At 37.1% G+C, this 27,015-nt stretch overlaps 1 protein-coding gene across 2 annotated transcripts in view; it reads right to left on the minus strand.

Moving 5' to 3' along the window:
• Window positions 1–27,015, minus strand: part of SBF2 (SET binding factor 2) — a 489,861-nt gene that overhangs the window by 111,946 nt on the left and 350,900 nt on the right. For both annotated transcript variants that reach the window (XM_047070360.1, XM_047070361.1), the window contains exon 17: window positions 16,789–16,857. In XM_047070360.1, coding sequence (XP_046926316.1) covers window positions 16,789–16,857 — 69 coding nt within the window. The remainder of the gene's footprint in view (window positions 1–16,788; window positions 16,858–27,015) is intronic.

Here is a 27,015-nt window from a genome sequence, read left to right on the forward strand (position 1 = left end):
CCTAATCTCCTACATGTGAGTCTCTTAAGCTGTCTCATTCTTTGGCTTTTCTTCCTTTTCTCATTCCTCAGATTTTTTCCAAGTTTCTGACCTTTATTATTTTCTTTTCTTTCTCCTCCCAACTGGGCTTGGTACTCCTCTCTCTTTACAAGACTCTCAAATTCATATCTTTAGCTAGACCCATCTTTCAGGCTAAAAGTCTGCAATTCTCATGGTTTCCTGCACAGCTCAACACAGTTTTATAGCAGCGGCTACAGACTGGCAGTTTGAATTTCTTTTGTTTTGAATTTTATTATTAATAATTAGGAAAAAAATTAAAAGAAATTTTTTATTGTTTATTTATTTTTGAGAGAGAGAGAGACAGAATGTGAGTGGGGGAGGGTCAGAGAGAGAGAGAGAGAGGGAGATGCAGAATCTGAAGCAGGCTCCAGGCTCTGAGCTATTAGCACAGAGCCCAATGCAGGGCTTGAACTCACAAATGGTGAGATCAGACCCGAGCCAAAGTCAGATGCTTAACCAACCGAGCCACCCAGGCACCCTGTGGAAAAAAAATTTTAAAGCAGATGTCTTCTTTGAAAAGTGTGGGACCTGGTAACACTATGCCCTCATTTTTGCCTGACAAGAAATGACTGGAACTAAATACATGAAATAAGCATTCTCCAGTTCTGTACAATTTTCCCTTCAACCATTTATATTACTTGCCTGGTTTCTTTAAGCATTTGAATTTGCAATCTTATAAAAGAGGATAGGAAGAATAGATAGCAGGCTTGAATAGAACTTTTAGAATCCTTCTACTCAAGTGTCAAATGTTTAGTGACAGACTGTTTCTAAACACTAAACATGCTTCTAAATACGTGATATGACACCATTGGGGAATTAGTCAGATATCTTGTTTGTTTTCCATTCAAGTAATCAGCATATGACCTTTTAGTAGGGAGTGTATAGGTTGATAGGTAGAGTGAGGTATGTGTGTGTGTGTGTATGGAGAGAAGGTTGTTGTTATGGAGCCCTTGGATGGTTGTCCCAAAGTTCTCTTGATCTAAGAGCAATACATAAACCACATCCTTCATTCTTCAACCCCACCCCTTCCCCACGTTACTGATCTGTTCTTGCCATCAAAACTCAACACAGAGCCAATAAGAATTAATTGCACAGTTGGTTTGAGGGTTGATTCTTGTATTAGACAATTAGTGTGTCCAACTGTAGGACTTTTTAAAAATGTTTTATTTATTTTTGAAAGAGAGAGAGGGAGAGACAGAGTAAGCATGGGGGAGGGGCAGAGAGAGGAGACAGAATCTGACGCAGGCTCCAGGCTCTGAGCTGTCAGCACAGAGCCTGACGCGGAGCTTGAACTCATGAACCGTGAGATCATGACCTGAGCTGCAGTCAGATGCTCAACCAACTGAGCCACCCAGGTGCCCCACATAGGACTTTTTAAAAATGTTTATTTATTTTTGAAAGAGAGAGATAGAGAGTGCATGCATGAGACTGCACAGGACAGGGAGAAGCAGAGAGAGATGGAGACAGAGGATCCAAGGCAGGCTTTGTGCTGACAGCAGCGAACCCAATGCGGGGCTCAAACTCACTAACTGTGAGATCATGACCTGACACTTAACTAACACTGTCAGACACTTAACTGACTGAGCCATCCAGGTACCCCACCTATAGCATTTTTGATTGGCTTTCATCACATTCGTAACACTTCCTGGGAGAACTGAGTTAACTTGACAAGAGGAAGGGAAGAAGAGAAAGAGGAGCAAAAGGTACAATAATAAAAAAAATCAGTAGCAGTCATTAACATTTATTGAAGGTTTACCTTCAAGTGCAGTAAGCATTTTACACGTACTATTGCATTTAATGCTCATAATAATCCAGCAAGGTAGATACTATTATCATCCTTATTTGTAATTAATGACACTGGGGCACAGAGAAGTAAAGTAACATGTCCAAGAGCTATTAGAGTCCTGTCAGTGTGACTCTGATGTCCAATTACTAGATGGCAAAATTTGTGAAGTTGGAAGGGAACTGTATTTTGGAAGCTGTGTACTCTGTAGTGGTTAAAGTTATAGACTCTGGAGTTAGCCAAAATGGAGTACGAAATCTAGTTTTAATCTTCAAAAAACAACTTTGGGCTTTGTTGATCTTTTGTACCATATTTGTTTTCACATTTTATTAATTTCCTTCAGCCATTATTAAGGACGAATTATGTACCAGATACAATCTAGGAGATGAGGATATAGCAGTGAACAAATGAAGCTTTTTGCTTTGCTGGAGTCTACATTCAAGTGGCAAGACACAGAAAATAAATGTAATAAACATATGTGATGCACACACACAGGGAAAGGAGAGTAGCAGTGCTGGAGAGGGATGGGTAGAATTTTAAATAGGGCTATCAGGACAGGTCTTACTGAAAGTGATATTTAGGCATAGATATGAGAAAACTAAGGGACAAAATCATGAAGTTAATTTGGGGAAGTAGTTCTGAGTAGGATAAGAGGCCACTGGAGGGTTTTGAGCAGAAGAATGACCTGATTTGACTTACATTTTAAAAGGGTAACTCTGCCAGCCATGTTGACAATGGAATGTAAGGGGCAAAGGTGAAAGCAGGGAAATCAGTAAGAGGATAATAATTCAGGGAAGAGATGACCATGGCTTAGAAACTGTTTCCTTAAATTATAAATATGTCTACAAATTTCAGTCTCTCCACCCAATACTGAAGGCTCTAGGTTCCAGGTATTGCTAAATGTCTTCAAGTTGGTTGCAGCTTAAGCCATGGCAGCAGATCACCTCAAATTCTGCTTCTTTTCCATCTTTCACTCTGTAATATTTCTCTTACTTTCTTGTGCTTAGTTATGCACTTAATAAGATATTTGTATTTATCCTAGATTTTTAGTGTTCTATTGCTGCTGCTGCTGCTGCTGGTGTGGGGGGAGGGGTGTTTCAGAATTATCTAGTATGCTATATTGCCAGTCTGAAAAGTCCTTAGAATTCCACCTTTTCCTATTTATTAGTTGTATGACCATGGAAAGGTTTTTAAATTTATCTAGACCCAGTTTCCTCAGATATGAAATTGAGACAATAATAGTTAGACCATGGGGGTTATTATGAAGATTATGACACAATTAACATAACGTACTTAGCCACAATGCATGGCACACAGGAAATACTAAACACATTTTTACTTTCCTATCATCCTCCTCATCACCACCCTTGCAGCATCTCATACATAGCAGGTACTCAATAAACAACTGCTGAAGTGATCTATTGAAAATGAGTTACAAACTGCAGTGTGCTTAGTGGGAAAGAGGTTCGCCTTTCCCACTGGTTTGTCTCTAAATGTATATCATGGCCACAGCCAACTACATAAAAATGTTACAAGAACTCTTGCCACCCACTCCTTTAAGAAAATGGATAGGGGTTGTACTCATACAGCTGTGATTCATTAAATGTCTTCAGTAAAATACCCATGCTGTGTTTATTGCCACCTCCCACTACTCCAGGACCAGAAGTGGAAGGGGAGGTAACAAGCCAAACATCAGACCTAACAATCTCATGCCTCCAAGAATAGTCAGTTTATGCAAACAGAGGGAAAGAATGTAGGATCTCTCCTCTGTAACTTGTGGGTCCCACTGAGATGCTAGGTCTTTTTTCCTTCCAGGGAGTGTTTTTTCAGGACGGCTGCAGCTGACTGGTGGCAGTGGGTAAGCTGTTCATTAGGTTCCCTGGAGGAGGCTCAGGGCTTCCTCTTTCCATGAAACTATTCCATTCATTAGCTATTTAAATGAGATATTATCAGACAAAAATTTAAGTGTTCTCTACCTTAAAGTGAGGATAATTAAATTTTTTTCCATAAAATATACATTATTTGAATTGCAAGTCACACACAATTTGGGCTGGTTAATGTAAGTAATTCTAGAAAAGTGGGTAAAAATTTGGTCTCACGAAGAGCAGTTGGCTTTCCACTAAAAGCAAAATTTTATTTTATAACCTGAACTAGTCATGAAGGGAATCTAGCATAAAACAACAGATGGCTCAGAGCTAACTCAATTCTTCTCTTGAAATCAGCTCTCAGTCCTTGTGGTATTTATGGTAGCTGGGTACCATCTATCATCCCACCATTCCCTACAAAGAACAGCTCAGCACATGTTCATAATATATTATTAAATATTATATCATATATATTACATATATCATATGTTAATATATTATTAAAATAATAAAAATATTTTCCCAAGGTTTAAGAAGTTAAAGTGGCTTTTAGTATGGCTTATTTTTTTACTCTGATAATATCTTTGTGGGTATATATTTTTTATTTCATAGTGAATTCTGTATACAAATCAGAACTATCAAGTATTAGAAAATCCATGAGGAATGCCTGGGTAGCTCAGTTGGTTGAGCATCCTACTTCAGCTCAGGTGAGGATCTCACAGTCTGTGAGTTCAAGTTCTGTGGGGCTCTCTGCTGACAGCTCAGAGCCTCGAGCCTGCTTTGGATTCTGTGTCTCCCTCTCTCTATGCCCCTCTCCCACTCATGCTCCGTCTGTCTGTCTGTCTGTCTCTCTCTCACATATAAACATTAAAAAAAAGAAAAAAGAAAATCCATGAGGGAAAAATTATTTCATGAGCTTACACTCTGTTTTCTAAAACTCAGATAACTGAGTTTTAGACAAGCCCAGATTTTAGATAAGAGCAAGTCAGATGATGTCTTGAGGAAGAATTTAAAAGTAGCATAATTATATCCAAAACATGGAATATTGGGGGTTTGGAGAGCTTCTTCTGGGTTGGTGTACACATGGAGATTTGGGGAGAGAGGTGCACCTGGAGAGAGTATGGGAGCTATGCACCCTTTCCCCATACCTGGCCCTTTCCATCTTTTCCATCTGGCCGTTCCTAAGTTATATCCTTTCATAGTAAACTGGTGATCTAGTAAGTAACATGTTTCAGAGTTCTGTCAGCTGCTCAAGCAGATTAATGGAATCCAACGAGGTGGTCAGACGCAAAGTAATTCCTCCTAGATTCTTAGGGGAAGATGATGTCAGAATAGGAGGATCTTAAACTTGCCTCATCTTATAGATACAACTAGATAACTATCAAATTATCCTAAGTACCCCCAAAATTGACATGAAGACTGGTAGCACAAACTCCACAACGTAAGGTAGAGAAGAAGCCATATCAAAGAAGGTAGTTAAGTGTGGGGACATGGTTTAGGGGAGAAATGGATCCTGGCTGCTACAGAGGGGAGGGAGAAAGCTGTGGTCATGGAGAAGGGTGAGAGAGACAGAGAGAGAGAGAGAGGAACATACAAGGAGAACATTTCCCTATGGCCACTGGCTTGGAAGGTGAGAGGGGCTGAATTTCATGAGTTCTTGCAACCAGAGAGGTTTAACACCTGAAGTTTTTAGTGTCAGCAGGCTGGGCTCTGGGAAAGTCTGGCGGCATCAGGGATGCTCTTGGAGAGAAAGCAGGCAAAGAACCTCAGGACAGATGGTGCGGAAGTAGTAATTTGAAGAGTGAAGGGCACACAGTGGGGAGATTATTTGCTCTTCATGGAGTGTGTTCCATCCAGCACTCACAGAGAGACCACTATGGCAACAAAGGAGCCAGCCAGCACAAATTTTTCATCCCTGCCCCTCAGCATAAGCATGGGCCACCTATGGGAACTAGTACAGTGCACATAGTGGCTGCCTAACTCACTTATACACTAAGATCCTGGTTGGGACTGTCTGTGATCTGGTGGGACTGCCCTTCTCAGTCATGCTTACCTTAGTCCCAGTGTGGCAGGCACCTTCATCAGAAGACCAGCACAAACCCCTGCCCACACCACGTCTCCTAACGAGGGAGTTCTGCTGGGACTCAGTTCTGGAGAAATTGGTGTCAGGTCTCACTTCACAAGTAGACTGGAGCACACCTTATTAAAACTTGCCACATTCAGGCCAGGGATCAAACACTGTCCACAATATAAAAGGAGAGACTCTGCAGATGACTGGCCTGAAGGATAGAGTGCCCAGAACACAAGAGCAGAGCACACATAACACACACCAGAGATACTCCCTGAAGCATCAGGCCCTGGGCACTACATGACCGCTTCTTCATAAGGCCATTACTTTCAGGAGCATGAGACATAACTGGTTTTTCTAACACACAGAAGCAGGTAGAGACTTAGATAAAATGAGAAAACAGAGGAATTTATCCCCAATGAAAGGTTAAGATAAGGCCATGGCCAGAGATCTAAGTGAAACAGATATAAGTAACATGCCTGATGGAGAATTTAAATCAATGATCATAAGGATACTCACTGGACTTCAGAGAAGTGTGAAAGATGCCAGTGAGACCATTAAGATAGAGATAAGGAGGGGCGCCTGGGTGGCGCAGTCGGTTAAGCGTCCGACTTCAGCCAGGTCACGATCTCGCGGTCCATGAGTTCGAGCCCCGCGTCGGGCTCTGGGCTGATGGCTCAGAGCCTGGAGCCTGTTTCCGATTCTGTGTCTCCCTCTCTCTCTGCCCCTCCCCCGTTCATGCTCTGTCTCTCTCTGTCCCAAAAATAAATAAACGTTGAAAAAAAAAAATTTAAAAAAGATAGAGATAAGGAATAACACAGCAGAGATAAAGGGTTCAATAAATGAAATGACAGAAATGAAATTCCATTGATGGAATGAACAGCAGGAAAAAGCAGGGGAACAAATCAGTGACCTAGAAGACAAAGTATTGGAAAGCAATGAAGCTGAACAAAAAAAAGAAAGAAAAATTATAGAAACAAGAATAGACTTAGGGAACTCAGTGACTCCATCAATTATAATAACATTTGTATTATAGGAGTCCCAGAAGAAGAGAGAAAAGAGGGCAGAAAATTTATTTGAAGAAATAATGGCTTAAAACTTCTTTAATCTGGGGAAGGAAACTGATATCCAGATCCAGAAGGCACAGAGAACCCCTAACAAAAGCAGATCCACACCAAGACGTATTTTTTTTTTTTTTCAACGTTTATTTATTTTTGGGACAGAGAGAGACAGAGCATGAACGGGGGAGGGGCAGAGAGAGAGGGAGACACAGAATCGGAAACAGGCTCCAGGCTCTGAGCAGTCAGCACAGAGCCCGACGCGGGGCTCGAACTCCCGGACCGCGAGATCGTGACCTGGCTGAAGTCGGACGCTTAACCGACTGCGCCACCCAGGCGCCCCACACACCAAGACATATTGTAATTAAACTGGCAAAATATAATGAGAAGGAAAAAAAAAATCTTAAAATCAGCAACAAAAAAGAAAACAGTTACTTAAAAGGGAAAACCCATATGGCTATCAGCATATTTTTCAGCAGAAACCTGGCAAGCCAGAAGGGTCTGGCATGATATATTCAAAGTGCTGGGTGGGAAAGATCTGCAGCCAAGAAAACTCTATCCAGCAAGGCTAACATTCAAAATACAAGGAGAAATAAAGAGATTCACAGACAAACTATAATTAAAGTTGTTCATGACCACTAAACTAGCTCTAAAGAAATACTAAAAGGGATTCTGTGAGTGGGAGAGAAAGACCAAAAGTGACAGTACAAAAGTAGGAATCACAAAAGCAGTTAAAATAAGTATTTCTATAAAAAATTCAAAGAACTTACAAAATAAAAGGATGTAAAATATGATTCTGTATACCTAAAATGTGGGGAAGACAGGAGTAAACAGTGGGTTCAACCTTAAATGGCCATCAACTTAATATAGACTGTTATGCAAAAGAAGTTATACACAAACGTAATGGTGACCACAAATCAAAAACCGTTAATAAATATTCAAAGAATAAAGAGAAAGAAATCAAAATATATCACTAAAGAAAATCAGCAAATCATGAAAGAGAAAGACAAGAAAGGATCAGAGAAATCTTCAGAAACAATCACAAAACAATAAATAAAATGGCAATACATAACTATCAATAATTATTTTGCATATAAATGGACTAAATGATCCAATCAAAAGACAAAGGGTGACAGAATGGATAAAAAAACAAGATCCATCTATATGCTGCCTACAAGAGACTAATCTTAAACCTAAAGACATCTGCAGATTGAAAGGGAGGGGATGGAGAAACATTTATCATGCCAAGGGATGTCAAATGAAAGCCAGAGTAGCAATACTTATATTGGACAAACTAGACTTTAAAACAAAGACTGTAACAAGAGACAAAGAAGGGCACTATATCATAATAAAGGGGACAATCCAACAAGAAGACATAACAGTTGTTGAGGTTGAAGTTTAATTATTTGTACTAAATTATCCTTTGTGAATAAGTTTCTCTATAATATTAATAAAAGAGTCTTGATTAGTGTGGCTTTCATGTACACTAATGTTGAAGGATGCTCTAAGACTGGCAGAGTCAATAACAGAAAGAGGCTTCTGAAAAGAAGGAAAAGAGGAGAAAATGAGGAATAAGCCCAGGAAATCATGGAAAGTTGATTAGAAAACCTGATCAAGAAGCGCCCCCCCCCCCAAATGAGGAAGAGAACAAAACTTACACTTATCAAGGCCTGAACCCAGAGGGAAAGGGCAAAAGGGGAAACAATTATGATGAATCACAGCGTCATTATGTTCAGGGAGAGTACCTTCAATGTTGGCACATTCTTTAGTAGAACAGTTCACTTTGTTTCCTCCTATTTGCTTACTACTAGCGATTTTCATGCCTGCCTACGCTACATGATAATCAAGTACTAGATAGCAGAAACCATGTCTTATGCATCACCACAACTCATACAATGCCTAGTACAGGGTTTTACACAAAGGAAGCAGGTGAAATACAATTTTCTACCAGGTGGTTAATGTAACTACATTTGTAAGTAACAATGTTTCTTCAAATCTCCAAACTCCACAGTTGTCTTATATCACTAGTTTAAACAGTGAAGACAAACTAATATTAATAAAGAATAGTAATTCCAAAGTATTATAATAATTCACAGTTTCTCAGAAGTAGGGGTTTTCCAGGACTAGGAAAAAAGGAGCAACCATCTAAAACTGGAAAGAAACAGTGGGAGAAGCAAGAAGAGGATGTGCTGAGAGGGGAGGAGGAAGGAATGCTAAATTGTCTGAAAGAATAAGAATATGAAGGGAGGAAATAAAAGCAAGACAGTATCGCTCTGGCCATTCTAAAATTCTGCTGTGCTGGAGGCATCTGCTGTAATAAGCACATTCATATCTTTTCCAGGCCAAATCTGGATTCAGCCCACTGTTGATGCCTGTCTTCACTCTCTCTGCTAATTTATTTTTAAGCTAAGTATTTTATTTTACAGCAAAAAAAAAAAAAGATGAAAAAAGACCCTTTGTCACCCCCTCTCCCATTTTTTTGCCAAAAATGTAATCCTTTGAGACCTGTTGTAGGAAATTCAATGTATCCAGACCATGAAGTTTAAGAAAAAAAAAATTCTTTTCCTATTTTGTAGATTTTTAAGAACCTCTCTTGTCAAGTATTTACCAACAGAGGGGAAAAAAAGGACTGATGAAATATCTATTTTTTATATTATTATAAGATTTTTTCTAGCAATAATCTTAACACCATGAATGTGGGTTCATCTGGATTCCATCAGTTAGAATGATCTATAAGCTGTCATATCTATAGTGGGATAAGTAGGGTCCCTATTAATGATTAGTTATTCAAGTAACTTCTAAATCATCAGAGAAGTACAAAAGTAATTCTGGTATGATTTTGAGTACTTAGTATGTTTTCTATTAGAAATATGTGGAAATTAGAGATTTACATATAATGACACATGACAGTTATTTACTAACCATAGCATACAATTAATCAACATTTCCTGACTTTGCCCCCTCTAAGCCCAAGCTTAATGAAGTATCCTTGCCAGATATATGGATGACCCTGATTGGAGAAATGAGGGGACAGGAGTGATGTCAATTCAGTTCCTCTAAGCAAAAAAGATGAGAAGTTCCTAGAATTATGCTTTATAAATTGGGACTCACTTGGGGAATGTTACTGTAGTTAAGGAATATGAACTCTGGAGTCAGAATGAACTGAGTTTGAGTCCTGGCTCCTCTACTTACAGGCTAAGTGGTATAGATTCCTTCATCTTGAAATGGGAATAGTATTCATTGATCTGGATTAGGTACTGCATGTCAAATGTAGCATCTTATACTAGGTAGTCAGAATTAGCTGTTATTATTATTGCTGTCACCTTCCTCTGGATTTATATTCTTTGCCATGTTCTATTCAATGCATAGGCTTACACAAGAAATATCAGGTATTATGCTAAGTGAAATAAGCCAGTCAGAGAAAGTCAGATGTCATATGTTTTCATTCATATGTAGAATTCGAGAAACTTAACAGAAGACCATGGGGAAAGGGAAGAGGAAAAAATAGTTTCAAACAGAGAGGGAGAAAACCATAAGAAACTCTTACACGAAGAACAAACTGAGGGTTTATTGGGGAGGGGAAAGGGGGAAATGGGTCATGGGCATTGAGGGCACTTGCTGGGATGAGCACTGGGCATTGTATGTAAGCGATGAATCATGGGAATCTACTCCCGAAGCCAAGAGCACACTATATACACTGTATGTTAGCTAACTTGACAATACATTATATTTTAAAAAAGAAAAAGAAGAAATATTAGGTTTTGGATGCCTGGGTGGCTCAGTGCATCCTAACTCTTGATTTCGGCTCAGGTCATGGTTCCTGAGATAGAGCCCCATGTCAGGCTCTATGCTGACCATTGCAGAGCCTGCTTGGGATTCTCTCTCCCTCTCTCTCTCTGCCTCTCCCCTCCCATCATGAGTGCTCTCTCTCTTTCTCTTGCTCTCTCTCAGAGTAAAGAAACTTAAAAAAAATGAAATATCAGGTTTTGACACGAATGACTCAGATTTTAGTTAACTCATTTTGGGGGGCAGGGGTTGGGAGAAGAAATACTTCTAGTTTGGTGGCAGAAACGTCATCACTCAGGAGATGGCTCTGGCCATTCTGTGCTTCTCTGTGCTTCAACGTTCACAGTTTCTCTGACTGATTAGGTAAGCTAGGTTTACACAAGTAACTTTTTTTAGGTAGTGCTCAACAGATTTTCCTATCACATCACCCTGAATTTACCTCCCTGCCTTCAGCTTTTATATTTTGAAGTAGAAATAATACCTAGATCTCAAATTTATATATAATCAGATAAGTTAAGTGGATGTTCATTTAGAATGTATAAGGAAAAGTTACAATCTAGCAACAAAAAACCTAAACAGCTATAAAATTATGTTTTACATCTCACATTTTTTCTGATGTATTTATTAAAAGAGAATTAATTTAATCATACCTTACATCTTGAATTAGATACAATTTGAAACGATACAGAAGGTGACCTAAGTACTCTGGGTATGGAGAATTCTTAATTAATAATTAACAGTCCTAAAGAAATCTTCTAACAACATGGGCAAACTTCAAATACGTTATACTCAGTAAGAGAAGCCAGACATAAAGGAACATATATGATTACGTTTATATGAAATGTCCAAAAAAGACAAATTTATAGAATAGAAGGTATGTTAGTGGCTGCCAGGGAATGAGAAGTGGCTGCAAATGGACAGGAGGTTTCTTTTGAAATGATGGAAATATTCTAAAATTATATGGTGTGAGAGTTGTACAAATCTGTAAATATACTAAAAATTGTTAAAATATACACTTAAAATGAGTGAATTTTATGGTATATAAATTATACCTCAACAAACCTGTTAGTAAATATGAACCTTCCATGTGGCTGGATGCTAGGGAAGATATTCTTTACATGTTGGATGAAATAAGAATTTTAAAGAGGGCATAAGTCTACTTCTATTGGGAATGAGAGACCGAATAATGCTCTTATAAAGTAAGACCTATCTTGATCAATAAATCATACTCAAAGTGCCATCTGTATATGGGAGATCTCTGGAATTTGATAAGGCATCACTTCAGGGGGCTTGAATTTAAGATAAACAGGGTATTTCTATTCCTCCCCAGGGTAAACACAAACTACAATGAGTACCAGGGAAGAAAGCGTCAGTTCTTCTGGGAGTCATTTTGAGCATCAGTAACCAACCGATAACACTTCAAAGAAGTAAAAAGAAGGGATCTGTCATGGTTTAATAGATTCTAGGGCAGTCTCTAGTTTACCTGGGTGATTAAGAACTACAATAGGGTAACTCTAAGATACATGGATCACGGAGGAGAGGGCATTACACAGTGGCTCATGATAAAGGGCTTTCACTATTGCTCACTATCAATTGGGAAAGAGTGATACAAGGGTATCCTATTTTAGTTCTACTTCTGCTCTGTTGGGTTTTAGCTTACTCTTTAATTCTTTTTATTCCAAAAAAAAAAAAAATGACATTTAGACAGGAACCCCTGCTTCTGGTTCTTACTTTAACAATCATGATTTTTTTAATGAAAAGGACCAAATAAGTAAACCAAGTATAGCCCAATGTTATTCAGTAACTGTGAAATGTTCCTGTGTTCATAGCTGATTAATGAATATGAACGGCCTTTAGACAATATGTTTCTTCAGGGTGAGGACCATGTGCTATTCACCTGCAATTCTGCAATAAATGCAAGCACAGGGCTTGCCACACCTACTAACTGTTTGCTGAACTGAGAATGAAAGCATCACATAAATGCTAAACATAGTACAAATGTAAATGATTACATTATTTTTCACCATTAAAGTGATCCTTAACAACATAAACCTGGCTGTTAAAGTACCACCTTGAAGAAAGGCTTCATAAGTTAAAGAAGCATGAGTTACATACAACTCATTAAAGGTAGAGAAAAGTGAGAGAACTGTAAGGGGGGAAAAACCCTAAATTTGTGGTGATTGTAGCATAAAAAATTCCCAAGGATCTAAGATAATGTTACAAGTAAAACATCATGGGATATTTTTACACAAAGTAAAGCTCTAAAAGATAAACATCACATTTCATCTGAGTCAATGAAATATTTTGCTCTTATGCTTAAGGTAAATACACACACACACAATCTTTTCATTAAGAAGAAAAAATATATGTAGTCATCCCAAAATAATTAGGTAGTAGTGTTATATACCTAATTAAAATTAGGTATATGGAAAGATCTCCAAGATATGTTACTAAGTGAAAAAGGCAAGGTGAGAAAACACTGAATAGTTTGATTAGTTTCAGAGAGGTAATTTTATCTGTATTCTATCTGCTGGCAATAATGCATGACTTTTTTTAACCAAGAAGTCAACTGTTAGAGGATATGGGGTAGAGGTGGGAAAGGCAGCTTTTGTTTTGCATTTTATATGCTTCTATAGTATCTGAATTTTCTAACCACAGCTATATATTTTATTTAAGGAAATGGCCATCCAGTTGATGGAATTGTGGACCAGTTTGATTCCTTGCTTATTATTTATTGTATTAGAAAGACTAATATAAACTCCTAGTGGCATGTCAATGGTTCACTCATGTGGCTGCCCATGTTGCTGCCTGCCATAGTAACTTTGTATATTGAGATGTTCAATAAACTTCTGTTGCATTGAAAAAAAAACACTAATAAATATCATTAAAAATATTTTCAAAGTAAGTTTAAGTAAGACAAACAGCTGAGTCCATTCTCTGAAGCATGATGAACAAGGCTCAGGAGTTTATATTGGTTGAACAGTTTGAGCATGGCTCATTTGCAATCTGTGGCCAGGATAATGCAATTTATATCTATAGAATTTTCCTGAATTATGCACCAGAAATAATTTCCCATAAGTCAAAAATTTATAAAGTATCTAAGAACTGGTATGATCCACCCTCTGTGTCAGTTATCAATGCAATATCTCTTTCCTCCAAATCTACCTTTCTTTGCCCTGTTGTGTGGCATTGGCGCTGGACTTGTAAACATTTCTCCTTTACCATCTGGCACAAAATTAAGTTTTGTCAGCACAGGGTGCTGAAGGGATACTGCAGTAGAAAGTAGTTTCTTTTCCTGGTTCTGGTGTGCTTTGTGCTTTAGTTCCTATGGCATGTACCTGCTATGGTGTGTGGGACACCCTGAAGCGCTTACCATGTGTGATGTTTCAGTGGTACTCCAGATGGTGGCTTCACTTCCTGTCAAGTTTCACTGGCACTCTAGTGAGAGGGATTCCCAGAAAGTCTTGCCAGAACCCCAGCAGGTAGTTTCCTGCTTACCAGCTCTGGTCTGTGGCACCTCAGTGAATTTCTATGCTATCCAGTGGCCAAATCAACACCTCTCCAACAAGGTCTGAATCATAAGTCTTGTTGGGGAGGAGCCCTCTTCCAAGTTTTCTCTTTTCTTGGGTACTCTGCCTGAGCCCAAGAGATAGTAGCTGCTCCCTATATCTGATATTCCTGTGTTGTTTAAAATTCTCTTTACTTCTTGGCAGTTAATCCCCTGTTACTACTTAATAACTTGTTAAACTTTTCCTGCTCATATTATTGGTGTGGTCACTGGCTCCTAATCCATGCCCAAACTAAAGCAAATCAAACCCAAGCCAACAACAAAGAATTAAACCCATAAACCCACCCCTAAAACATAAATTTGAATTACTAAGTTTGATAACACAAACTTGATAAATAGTATGACATTTAGCCCAACTTATTAGCTAATTAAAAACTCTCACAAAACTAAAACCAGTGTGATGGTTTTGCACTGTGTAAAATAAGCTAAGCTAAGACATTTCTCAGAAATGTCTTTCTGTTCCAGGGTTAGGATTGGCCACAAGAGAAATTTCTCTAACATTTGGACAAAAATGAAGCAGCAGTCATTATACTCTGAAGGCAATATGGGATGCTATATCCTGCTACAGCTCATATACTTTGTCCCTGATCTGCTGACTCACGTTGATATGGGGAAGGGACTGAGCTCACGGTTCCTCCGTTTCCTGCCACATCTCCTTCAGCTTCTCCTAGCCTGGGGCCAGGTGCATGTGCAGCTCTATGGCCAACAGTGCTGTTTCTTTTGCAGGTCATCTGTATCGCTGAGGTTTGAAGAAGTGAGAGGTATACACAGATTCCAATTTGTCCTTGTTCTTCCCTGTGTTGTGACCTACAGAAACTTCAGCCCTATGGGCAAAGCCTAATTCAAAGTCTTCCACAAACTTTCCCTTTGTTTCTATAACAAAATAAGGGTTGGTCCCTTATAAATTCCTTAATTATATCATTCTTGGTGCTTCTGCTATCATGATCAAACCCTAGTACTGCAAAATGGTTAAATAATTCTGCTTAAAAAATCATAAGGAATGGGTCATTTGAGGAATTGAGTTTCATTTGTCAATTCTTATTTTCTCTAATATTTAAGTTTAAAAATATCTTAAATGTTGAAGGTAGGAAAGATTTAAAGTGCCATTTTCTTTAAAAAAATTTTTTAATGTTTGTTTTTCTGAGAGAGAGAGTGAGCAAATGTGGGAGTGGGGGGCGGGGTGGGACACAGAGAGAGAACGAGACACAGAATCCAAAAGAGGCTCCAGACTCTGAGCTGTCAGCACAGAACCTGATGCAGGGCTTGAACTCACAAAGTGCAAGATCATGACTTGAGCTGAAGTCAGAAGCTCAACCAACTGAACCAGCCAGATGCCCCTAAAAATGCCATTTTCTTTAACAAATGCCATGTGAGGCCCTACATGAAGGCTAGTTAGACAGAGGACTGAGTTTTCTGGCTGCTCTGAGATATAGACACACCTTTCCTAGGTTAAGCTTAGGATCCAGGACAGCCTGGCCTATTTTTGTAACAGTGTTCTCCACGCTAGCAGCGGAATGAGATGAAGCGTGAGGGAGTTCAGAGAAGGCTGGTATGTATTCATTGAAGGAAAACTGGAATGGGCCCGGAGGTAGGGTTAAGCTGGGGAGGGAAGACCAAAAGATGATGCTCAAGCTCCAGCCATTAGTTTCTAAACCTAAAATTCATTTGTTTGGTATTTTTGAGATTTGTCTTTGTTTCCTGAGCATGTTCAGTATGACCTGCCAGTTCTCTGAAGTGTGAACATCATAATTCCACTTTTTGTTTTAAAAGAAGAAGGGACAATAAGTCGGAAGAAAGAGGGATATGCAGTGACACAGCAGCAGAGAAAGAGTTCCTGATTATGGAGAACCTTTAAAGGTTAAGACCTTTAACTCAGAGACTGTGGACAGACTGAAGTTAAAAAAAAAAAAACAAAACTTGGCCTTATCAATAAATATTTATAAGACAATATCCTAGCCTCATGAAATTTACTTTCTGCAGTAGGGAAAAATACTCATATGTAAACAAACGAATGCATAATATAATTTCAGGTATTTCAGGTACAAATTCAGCTATAAAGAAAAATAAAGCAGGGCTGGAATGGTGGGATTCTATCTTAGGAGATGATTTATAATTATATATTAAATTTTCTACACATAGTACAGTTGGTCCTTGAACAATGTGGGGGTTGGGGCATTGACCCCTGTGCAGTCAAAAATCCACACATAACTGTTACTCCCCCAAAACTTAGCTACTAATAGCCTAGTGTTGACTGGAAGCATTACAACACAAAGTTGATTAACACATATTTTGTATGTTATATGTATTATATACTGTATGCTTACAGTAAACTAGAGAAAATACTATTTAGAAAATCATAAGGATGAGAAAATACATTTACAGTACTGTACTGCACATGTAATCCACAAATAAGTGGACCCGTGTAGTTCAAATCTGTGTTGTTCAAGGGTCAACTGTATGCAATAAATGTTATAATAAATATTGCTACAGATATATGTTAGACATACCGGGGGACAAGATTCATGTAGTTTTATGATAAATCAAACTACATACATTTATATGAATCATAATGAGCTTATGTATAGACCAATGAAACTTACCCTGTAGAAAGCACTGGTCAAAGGGAGTAATGCTGCAGCAATGTTATATTCTTCTAAACTTGAACAATCCTTAAACAAAACAAAGAGAAATGAGCATTATTAGGACATTTACCAGAAATCACAAATATATGGAAACAAAAATCTAGGACATATTGTTTGCTGTCTTAAGGGGTTTTTACTTTTGTTCCAAATTGTCACTAAGTCTTGCTTAGGTAAATTTGAAAAAACAAAACAAAACAAAACAAAACTGTCCTTGAAGCACATTATTTTATTTTGTTATTTTATTTTATTATATTTTATTTTATTTTAATTTTATTATTTTATCATTTTATTTTATTTTATTTTTAATATATGAAATTTATTGTTAAATTGGTTTCCATACAACACCCAGTGCTCATCCCAAAAGATGCCTTCTTCAATGCCCATCACCTACCCTTCCCTCCCTCCCACCCCCCATCAACCCTCAGTTTGTTCTCAGTTTTTAAGAGTCTCTTATGCTTTGGCTCTCTCCCACTCTAACCTCTTTTTTTTTTTTCCTTCCCCTCCCCCATGGGTTTCTGTTAAGTTTCTCAGGATCCACATAAGAGTGAAAACATATGGTATCTGTCTTTCTCTGTATGGCTTATTTCACTTAGCATCACACTCTCCAGTTCCATCCACGTTGCTACAAAGGGCTATATTTCATTCTTTCTCATTGGCACGTAGTACTCCATTGTGCATATAAACCACAATTTCTTTATCCATTCAGTAGTTGATGGACATTTAGGCTTTTTCCACAATTTGGCTATTGTTGAGAGTGCTGCTATAAACATTGGGGTACAAGTGCCCCTATGCATCAGTACTCCTGTATCTGAAGCACATTATTTTAGAAACAAGACAAAAAAAATTTGGGAAAAATTTTTTTAAGTTTTTATTTAAATTCCATTTAGTTAATACACAGCATAATATTAGTTTCAGGTGTAGAATTTAGTGATTCATCACTTATATACAACACCCAGTGCTCATCACAAGTGCAGTCCTTAATCCCCATCACCTATTTCACCCATTCCCCCCCCCCCCCACCTACCTCCCCTCTGGTGACCATTAGTTTGTTCTCTGTAGTTTCTGTTTTTCTAAGAGTCTGTTTCTTGGTTTGCCTTCCTCTCTCTCTTTTTTTTTCTCTTTGTTTTGTTTCTTAAATTCCACATATAAGTGATATGATATGGTATCTTTCTCTGACTTATTTCACTTAGAATACTCTTTAGTTCCATTCATATCCTTGCAAATGGCAAGATTTCATTCTTTCTGATGGCTAATATTCCAATGTATATATGTACATATATACACATCACTTTCTCTTTATCCATTCATCAGTAGTTTAGACCTCTGGGATCTTTCCATAGTTTGGCTATTGTAGATAATGGTATAAACATCAGGGTGAATGTATCTCTTTGAATTAGTTTTTTTGTATTTTTGGGGTAAATACCTATTAGTGCAATTTCTGGATCCTAGTGTAAGTCATATTTTTAACTTTTTGAGGAAACTCCATACTGTTTTCCAGAGTGGAGGCACCAGTTTGCATTCACACCAACAGTGCAAGGGGGTTCCCCTTTCTCCACATTCTTGCCAGCACCTGTTGTTTCTTGTGGTTTTGATTTTAGCTATTGTGATAGATGTGAGGTGATATCTCATTGTAGTTTTGATTTACATTTCCCTGATGATAAGTGATATTGAGCATCTTTTCACATGTTTGTTGGTCATCTGTATGTCTTTTGGAGAAATGTCCGTTCATGTCTTCTGACCATTTTTTAGCTGGGTTATTCATTTTCTGGGTGTTTTTATAAGACTTTGGTATATTTTGGATACTAACCCTTGATCCGATATGTCATTTGCAAATATCTTCTCTCATTCTGTAGCTGCCTTTTAGTTTTGTTGACTGTTTCCTTTGCTGTGCAGAAGCATTTTATTTTGATGAAGTCCCAATAGTTTATTTTTGCTTTTTGTTTCCCTTGCCTCGAGACATATCTAGTGAGAAGTTGCTACAGTTGATGTCAAAGAGGTTACTGCCTCTCTTCTTCTCTAGGAGTTTCTGGTTTCAAATCTGACGTTTAGGTTTTTAATCTGTTTTGAATATATTTTTGTGTATGATGTGAGAAAGTGGTCTAATTTCGTTCTTTTGCATGTTATTGTTTCGTTTTCCCAACTGAACAGTTTGCCCAACACTATTTGTTGAAGAGACTTTTTTTTCCATTGGATATTCTTTCACGTTTTGTCAAATGTTAATTGTATAGTTGTGGGTCAACTTCCGGGTTTTCTGTTCTGTTCTATTTATCTATGTGTCTATTTTTGTTCCAGTGCCATATTGTTTTAATCACTACAACTTTGTACTATAGCTTGAAGTCCAGAATTCTGATGCCTCCAGCTTTGCTCTTCTTCTTTAAGGTTGCTTTGTGGTTCCATACAAATTTTAGGATTATTTGTTCTAGCTCTGTGAAAAATGCTGTTGGTATTTTGATAGGGGTTGCATTAAATGTGTAGATTGCTTTAAGTAGTATAGACTTTTTTTTTTTTAACGTTTATTTATTTTTGAGACAGAGCATGAATGGGGCAGGGTCAGAAAGAGAGGGAGACACAGAATCCAAAACAGGCTCCAGGCTCTGAGCTGTCAGCACAGAGTCCGAAGCGGGGCTTGAACTCACGGACCGTGAGACCATGACCTGGGCCCAAGTCAGGTGCCCAACTGACTGAGCCACCCAGGCACCCCAAGTGGTATAGACATTTTAACAATCTTTGTTCTTCCAATCCATGAACATGCAATGTTTTTCCATTTCTTCGTGTCATGTTCAACTTCTTTCATCAGTGTTTAATGCTTTTCAGAGTACAGGTCTTACCTCTTTGGTTAGATTTCTTCCGAGGTATCTTACTGTTTTTGGTACAATTGCAAATGGGACTGATTTCTTGATTTCTTTTTCTGCTGCTTCATTACTGGTGTATAGAAATGCAACAGATTTCTATGTTGATTTTGCATCCAGGGACTTTATTGAATTTGTGTATCAGTTCTAGCAGTTTTTTGGTGGAAAATTTCAGGTATTTTATATAGAGTATCATGTTGTCTGCAAATAGGGAAAGTTTTTTACTTCTTCCTTGCCAGTTTGGATGCCTTTTATTTCTTTTTGTTGTCTGACTGCTATGGCTTGGACTTCCAGTACTATGTTAAATAAAAGTGATGAGAGTGGACATCCCTGTCTTGTTCCTGACCATACCGGAAAAGCTCCCAGTTTTTCCCCATTGAGGATGACATTAACTGTGGATTTTTCATATATGCCCTTCATTATGTTGAGGTATGTTCCCTCTAAACCTACTTTTTTGAGTTTTTATCATGAATGGATGTTGTAATTTGTCAAATGTTTTTTTCATCTGTTGAAATGATCAAATGGTTCTTATCCTTTCTATGATTAATATCACATTTATATGCAAATATTGACTCACCCTTGCAGCCCAGGAATAAATCCCACTTGATTGTGGTGAATGATTTTTTTTTTTTATATGAAGTTTATTGACAAATTGGTTTCCATACAACACCCAGTGCTCATCCCAAAAGGTGCCCTCCTCAATACCCATCACCCACCCTCCCCTCCCTCCCACCCCCCATCAACCCTCAGTTTGTTCTCAGTTTTTAAGAGTCTCTTATGCTTTGGCTCTCTTCCACTCTAACCTCTTTTTTTTCTTTTTCCCTTCCCCTCCCCCATCCATGAGTTTCTGTTAAGTTTCTCAGGATCCACATAAGAGTGAAACCATATGGTATCTGTCTTTCTCTGTATGGCTTATTTCACTTAGCATAACACTCTCCAGTTCCATCCACGTTGCTACAAAAGGCCATATTTCATTTTTTCTCATTGCCACGTAGTATTCCATTGTGTATATAAACCACAATTTCTTTATCCTGGTGAATGATTTTTTTAATGTACTGTTAGATTCGGTTTGCTAGTATTTTATTGAGAATTTCTGCATCCATGTTCATCAGGGATATTGGCCTGTAGTTCTCTTTTTTAGTGAAGTCTTTGGTTTTAGTAATGCTGGTCTCATAGAATGAATGTAGAAGTTTTCCTTCCTCTTCTATTTTTTGGAATAGTTTGAGAAGAATAAGTATTAACTCTTCTTTTTTATTTTTTATTTTTTATAAGTTTATTTATTTTGAGAGACAGAGAGAGAACAAGCTGGGGAGGGGCAGAGAGAGAAGGACAGAGGATCAGAAGCAGGCTCTGTGCTGACAGTAGCAAGCCTGATGTGGGGCTCGAACTCACAAATGATATGTTACCATAATGCCATATGTTTGCACTCATTTGTGGAATTTAAGAAACAAAACAGATGAATATACAGGAAAGGGAAGAAAAGAAAAAAAGAGAGAGGGAAACAAACCATAAGAGACTCTTACAGACAGAGAAAGAACTGAGGGTTGATGTAGGGAGGTGGGTGGGGAATGGGTTAGATGGGTGATGGGTATTAGGAGGGCTCTTGTTATGATGGATACTGGGTGTTATATATAAGTGAGGAATTAATTTATGTGAACTAACTGGAATTTAAATAAAAATTTGAAAAGAAAAAATATTATTGCCAAGGAATATAGAATGGGTTACCACTTCCAATCTAATGGAGAAAAAAAATGGAGAGGAAAACAAACAAAAATTTTTAACTCAAAGGAAAGCAAGAAAGAGGAAAAGAACCCCCCCAAGGAGAAACAATGAGAAAATAATAAGATGGTATAAATAAATAAAATTATAATAGCAGAAAAGAACCAAATATTCTGGCTAAAAGGCAAAGATTATCACTGAATAAAAAATTAGATTCCATATATTTTTTGTTTAAAAAGGATATATCTGTAACTCAAGAATACACAAAGGTTAAAAGAATGGGAAAGGATTTACCAAGCAAATACCAACAGAAGGTGAAATACCTATATTAACAATCATATAAAATAATCTTAAGGAAAAAGGCATTACAAGAAATAAAAAGAAGCATTATATAAAATAGCTCAATTTATCACAACTATATAACAATTTTAAATGTGTTTAAACTTAATTAACTTAGCCTTCAACTGAAAACATTAAAGCAAAAACTGACAGACATATACAAAATACAGATAAATTCACAATTGCATTGAAAGATTTTAATATACTACTTCAGTATTTAATACCTCAAGCAGGTAGAAAAATCAGTATGGAAGATTTTTAAAAAGTTAGAGCTAATGGATAGAACACTATAGAACACTACTTGATCTGTTTATACTCTAACCCTGTTCAGATGGGTTTAGAAAACTTGACTTTATACTTGGCCATAAAAGAACTCTCAGTAAATTTCAAAAGATTAATAACATATAGATATGGTTGTCAGACTACAATGTATTTAAGTTAAAAACCAGTAATATAAGTAAAATACTTAACATTGTACCTGGCACATAGCAAATATTACACACACACACACACACACACACACACACACACACACATATTTTTTATTATCGCTGAGGTTAGGATATACTTAGCATAGCATACTATACTGTAATTATCTATTTACTTTTCTGTCTCCTTACTAAACTATTAGCTCAATAGCAGTATTATTATAGCAGTGAATAAGAAGCAGTATCAATGTCTATGGAAAGCTGATGAATGATTTATATCTTTTTCAGACACTCACAAAGCAGAAAGATCAGTAGAAACAAATTATCTTGCTAAGTCTTAGATTTCCAGAATGAGTGTTTAGAGTCGTTAGCAGGATATTCCTTGGGATAACAATTTGCATTCATTCAACAAATATTATCTACTATATGGAAGGCACTTCATAGTCAATAAACTCAGGAAACTACTCCAAAAGGGAAAACAGATGACAAATAACACATTTTATAGGGATGAGATGAATCCATGGTTGAATGGAACACATCCTTAAAATATGAGGGACAACCATATTCACACATGATGTGTCTTTGGAAATGATTGCTGGAGTTAGGTTACTGGTTGGATAGATCTTAACTTAGATCAAGTGATCTTTGGTTTTAAATTCTGGAACATGAAGTTTAGATATAAAAAGAGTGACTAATAGAGCTATTTAACTAACATCTCTCAGGTATACTAGTAGAAAAGAGTATGTGCTAGAAAGGAGAGAGGAAGAAAAGGAAGAGAAGAGAGGAGTAAGGAGGAGAGGGAGAGAGAGACAAGGAAGGAGTAAGGGAAGGAGGGAAGAGGGGAAGAATGAGGAATACCAATCAATCAGAACTCATTTCAAAAATATCATATAATCAACTGAGAGATGCTTTTGAAGGCAGTCATTACCTTAGAGGCACATTTAGGTTTTTATTTTAAGATATAGTCAGGTTGGGAAAACTAAATATCTACAGGCAGAAGAATAAAACCGGACCCCTACCTTATATTATACACAAAAATCAACTCAAAATGGATTAAAGGCTTGAACATAAGCCCTGAAACTATAAAAGTGCTAGGGAGAAAACAAGGAACTCATACAACTCAATAGCAAAACAAACAAAAAACCCCCAAAAACGCTAAAAAAGCCCTGCAACCCAATTAAAAATTTGCAAAGGAACAGAATAGACATTTTTCTAAAGAAGACATCCAAATGGCCAATGGGTACATAAAAAGGTATTCAACATGGTTAATCATCAGGGAAATGCATATCAAAACCACAATGAAATATCACTTTATCCCTGTTAGAATGGCTATTAATCAAAAAGACAAGTTGGACGCCTAGATGGCTCAGTCAGTTAAAATGTCCAACTCTTGATTTAGGCTCAGGTCATGACCTCATGGCTGTGGGATGGGGGCCCACGTTGGGCTCTGCAGTGAGCATGGAGTCTGCTTGGGAATCTCTCTTTCTCTTTCTTTCTGCCCCTTCCCCACTCACACACTCTTTCTCTAAATAAACAAACATTTAAAAAATAATGCTAAAAAAAAGACAAGTAATTATGGGTGCTGGTGAGTATGTGGAATATATTGGTGGGAATATAAATTGGGACAGCTACTATGGAAAACAGTAAGGAGGTTCCTCAAGAAATTAAAAATATAAGTACCATATGATTCAGCAATCCCACTTCTGGGTATATACTTGAAAGAAATGAAATCCTTATCTTGAAAAGATTATCTGTATTCCCATGTTCACTGCAGCATTACTCACAATAACCATGGTATGCAAACAACCTAAGTGTCCACCAATGGATGACTAAAGAAAATGGGGTATACATATACAATGGAATGTTACTAAGCCTTAAAAAAGAAGGAAATCCTGCCATTTGTAACAATGTGGATGAATGTAGAGGGTGTTATGGTAAGTGAAATAAGCCGGACAAAGAAAGACAAATACTGCATGACACTACCTATAGATGGAACTTAAAAAAAAAAAGTTGAACTCAGTAACAGAGTAGAATGGGTTGTTTGTTGGGCGCTGGGATGTGGGGGAAATGGACAAAGGTTACTAAAAGGGTAGAAACTTTAAACTGTAAGATGATAAGGTCTGAGAATCTAATGTAAAACATGGTGAGTATAGTTGATAGTATAGTTGTATAAATGAAATTTGCTGAGAAAACACAACTTAAGTATTCTTGCCCCCCAAAAAGGTAAACATATGAATATGTGAAGTGATAGATATGTTAATTAACTCAATTGTGGCAATCCTTTCACAACGTGTACCATATAAACTGTTGTGTTGTACGTTTTAAATATATTACAATTTTGTCAACTATACCTCAATAAAGCTGAAAAAAATATACAGTCAGGCCATGTAGGAAAATATCACACCTTTTTCCTATATGGTATCACTCACACTATGTTCTCTATCACTTCCATGGACTTTATAAAATAATCCCAGAACACAACAAAAAGTGTGAATCATCTTTTTCTTCCTTATTCCTTACCCCCTTGCTTAAGACACTGCTATGCACAAGAATGTCATCCCCTGTGTCCTAGCACATCTGAGTTTCTTTAACAGAAATGCCTTGCATGTTTCTGAAGACTGTCATGGGGCCCAAAGCAATAAAATTCAACAGACTTGAGCTGTAATCTTCTCCTAAGGAAATGGTTGGGATGCCAAGATGCCTTTTGACTTTGATTTCACAGCAGGGCTTCATTTGTAATGATGCTGTCCAAACTTTAAATGACAACAGCTGTGATATGAAGCCCCACACACTCATTTATAAAAATTTCCCACAAATTAAAAAAAATTAAACAATAGGGATTTTCAATCCATGACCAATTAGCAGGGAACAGGCAATCATAAAACATTTAGGAACTCTTTATTATCGTACAAAATGTTTACACATTGTAGTGCATGTCTCAAACCTGAGCGCCAGTCAAATGCTGATTGCAAAATATAAATATAAAATTCTTTGCAAATCACGTTAGAGACATTCTAAGTTAATTAGGCTGAAAAATGGAAAAATTTTAAAACAATAAGTCTAAAACTATTGACATAGCTAGCAATAGCATTCCGGAATAGTGCAGTTATCTGTTGGGCAATCAGTCCATAAATACACATCCTGAAGTCCCATGTGCTTTGGCCACATAATAGCAATGTAGTTGCAGACCTAACAGGCAATTTATAAACTTGCAAGGACTTGAATACTTATACATGTTTTATTCTGAAGTTTGCTATGTAGTTTACCTTTAATTTTCCTGCTACAACTGAAGAGTGAGCCCTGCAATTTTAATTTCCCATTACCTTCAATTATTTCATACTTTTAATCTGTGTACCTTTGAACTGTCATGGCCCAGCATTTCTATTTCACAAAACCTGGGAATTTCTCAAAAATAAAATATTTAAATATTAAAGGAAAAAATGAGATTGAGAGGCATAATGTCTTACAGAATTGACTTTATTTTTAGAGTTGAGATTAGATAGAACTCAGAAGTTTTTTGAATTGTCCAAAACACTGAGAACACTTATTTATGTCTTCTACATAGGGACAAAAATTAAACTACCACAGACAAAATACCTTTTTATATCATATTACTCTGTTCAAAAATCTCTGACCATTACAGGATAATGGCCAAACTCATGAGCCACGCTTGTAAGCCCTCCATGGTGTGGATCCATTTCCAAACCCAACTAACCAAATGGCCCTCCTACCACAAGCTGCAGCTATAGGCAGTCTGCTTTATTTACCACCTATTCCACATCATTGTAATTCTTATAGCATGTAATATCCCTAGGAATACCATCCATGCCTTGCTTTGTCATTTACACTCTTGCCCCTGGGAACTTCTATACACCTACCCCTATATGTTCTTAGTCTTTCCAAGTACAGTGCTAAGCACAAAATAAGTACAAGAACTCCCATTATAGTTTCAGGTTATATTTTAATGCTAAATTAATTTATATAACAACAAAGAATATATCATAATTTTGAACCACTATGGTTATTTAATATGTACCTGACTCCCACTGGGATGGAACATGAATGCTAGGCTTGACAAATAACATCAATCTTTGTTATAAGTTTTTGAGTGAATGGCCCACGTCTGCTTTAATTTTATATGCCTGGAAACTAGAACACTGCACCTGGCATATAGTAATAATAGCTAACGTTTATTGAGTGCTTACAAAGTACCAGACATGCTTTAAATCTGAATTTATACAAATTATTTCACTTAATTTTCACATCTCTAGAAGGTAGATACTATAATTTTATCCATTTTGTTGATGAAGGAACTGAGGCTCTCAAGAGGTTACAGGGCTACAAATGGCAGAACCAGAATTCAAACCCAGGTAGTCTCACTCTAGGATTTGTGCTTTAAACCTTTACGTTCTCTTGCCTCTCAAAGGCAAAAAAGTATGAAATGGAATGTAAAAATGGCATCTGTGGAAACATATAATTCAGACTAAGAAATTTTCTAGCAATTATAAATAATATCCTCAGAGTTTGAAACTATATTACATCTATAAAAAAGCAACTGAAAATTGAAAATATGCTTGCTAAAATTAAGATACAAAAGAAGGGATGGAAGATAATTTTTTGTCATGGTATCCTTTTATTCCATTTCTATCTTCAGGAATTTAAAACAATTAAGAAATACAGGGAATCATGTCAAAGTTTCTAAAATATGCCCAACAGGGTGCTATAAATAGAAAACAGAGAAAGTAGTTAGGAGAACGTAAAATAAATAATGAAGTTATTCTTCATCTGTAAAGAGTCTGTCTGGTGAGTGCCAAATATAAGGAAAAAAAGGTATTTGGAAAAATGAATAA

This window comes from Lynx rufus, unplaced genomic scaffold, assembly GCF_022079265.1.
Source record: "Lynx rufus isolate CCGP_SWC_20201006 ecotype Redwood Valley unplaced genomic scaffold, mLynRuf1.p SCAF_9, whole genome shotgun sequence".
In the NCBI taxonomy this organism is placed as follows: domain Eukaryota; kingdom Metazoa; phylum Chordata; class Mammalia; order Carnivora; family Felidae; genus Lynx; species Lynx rufus.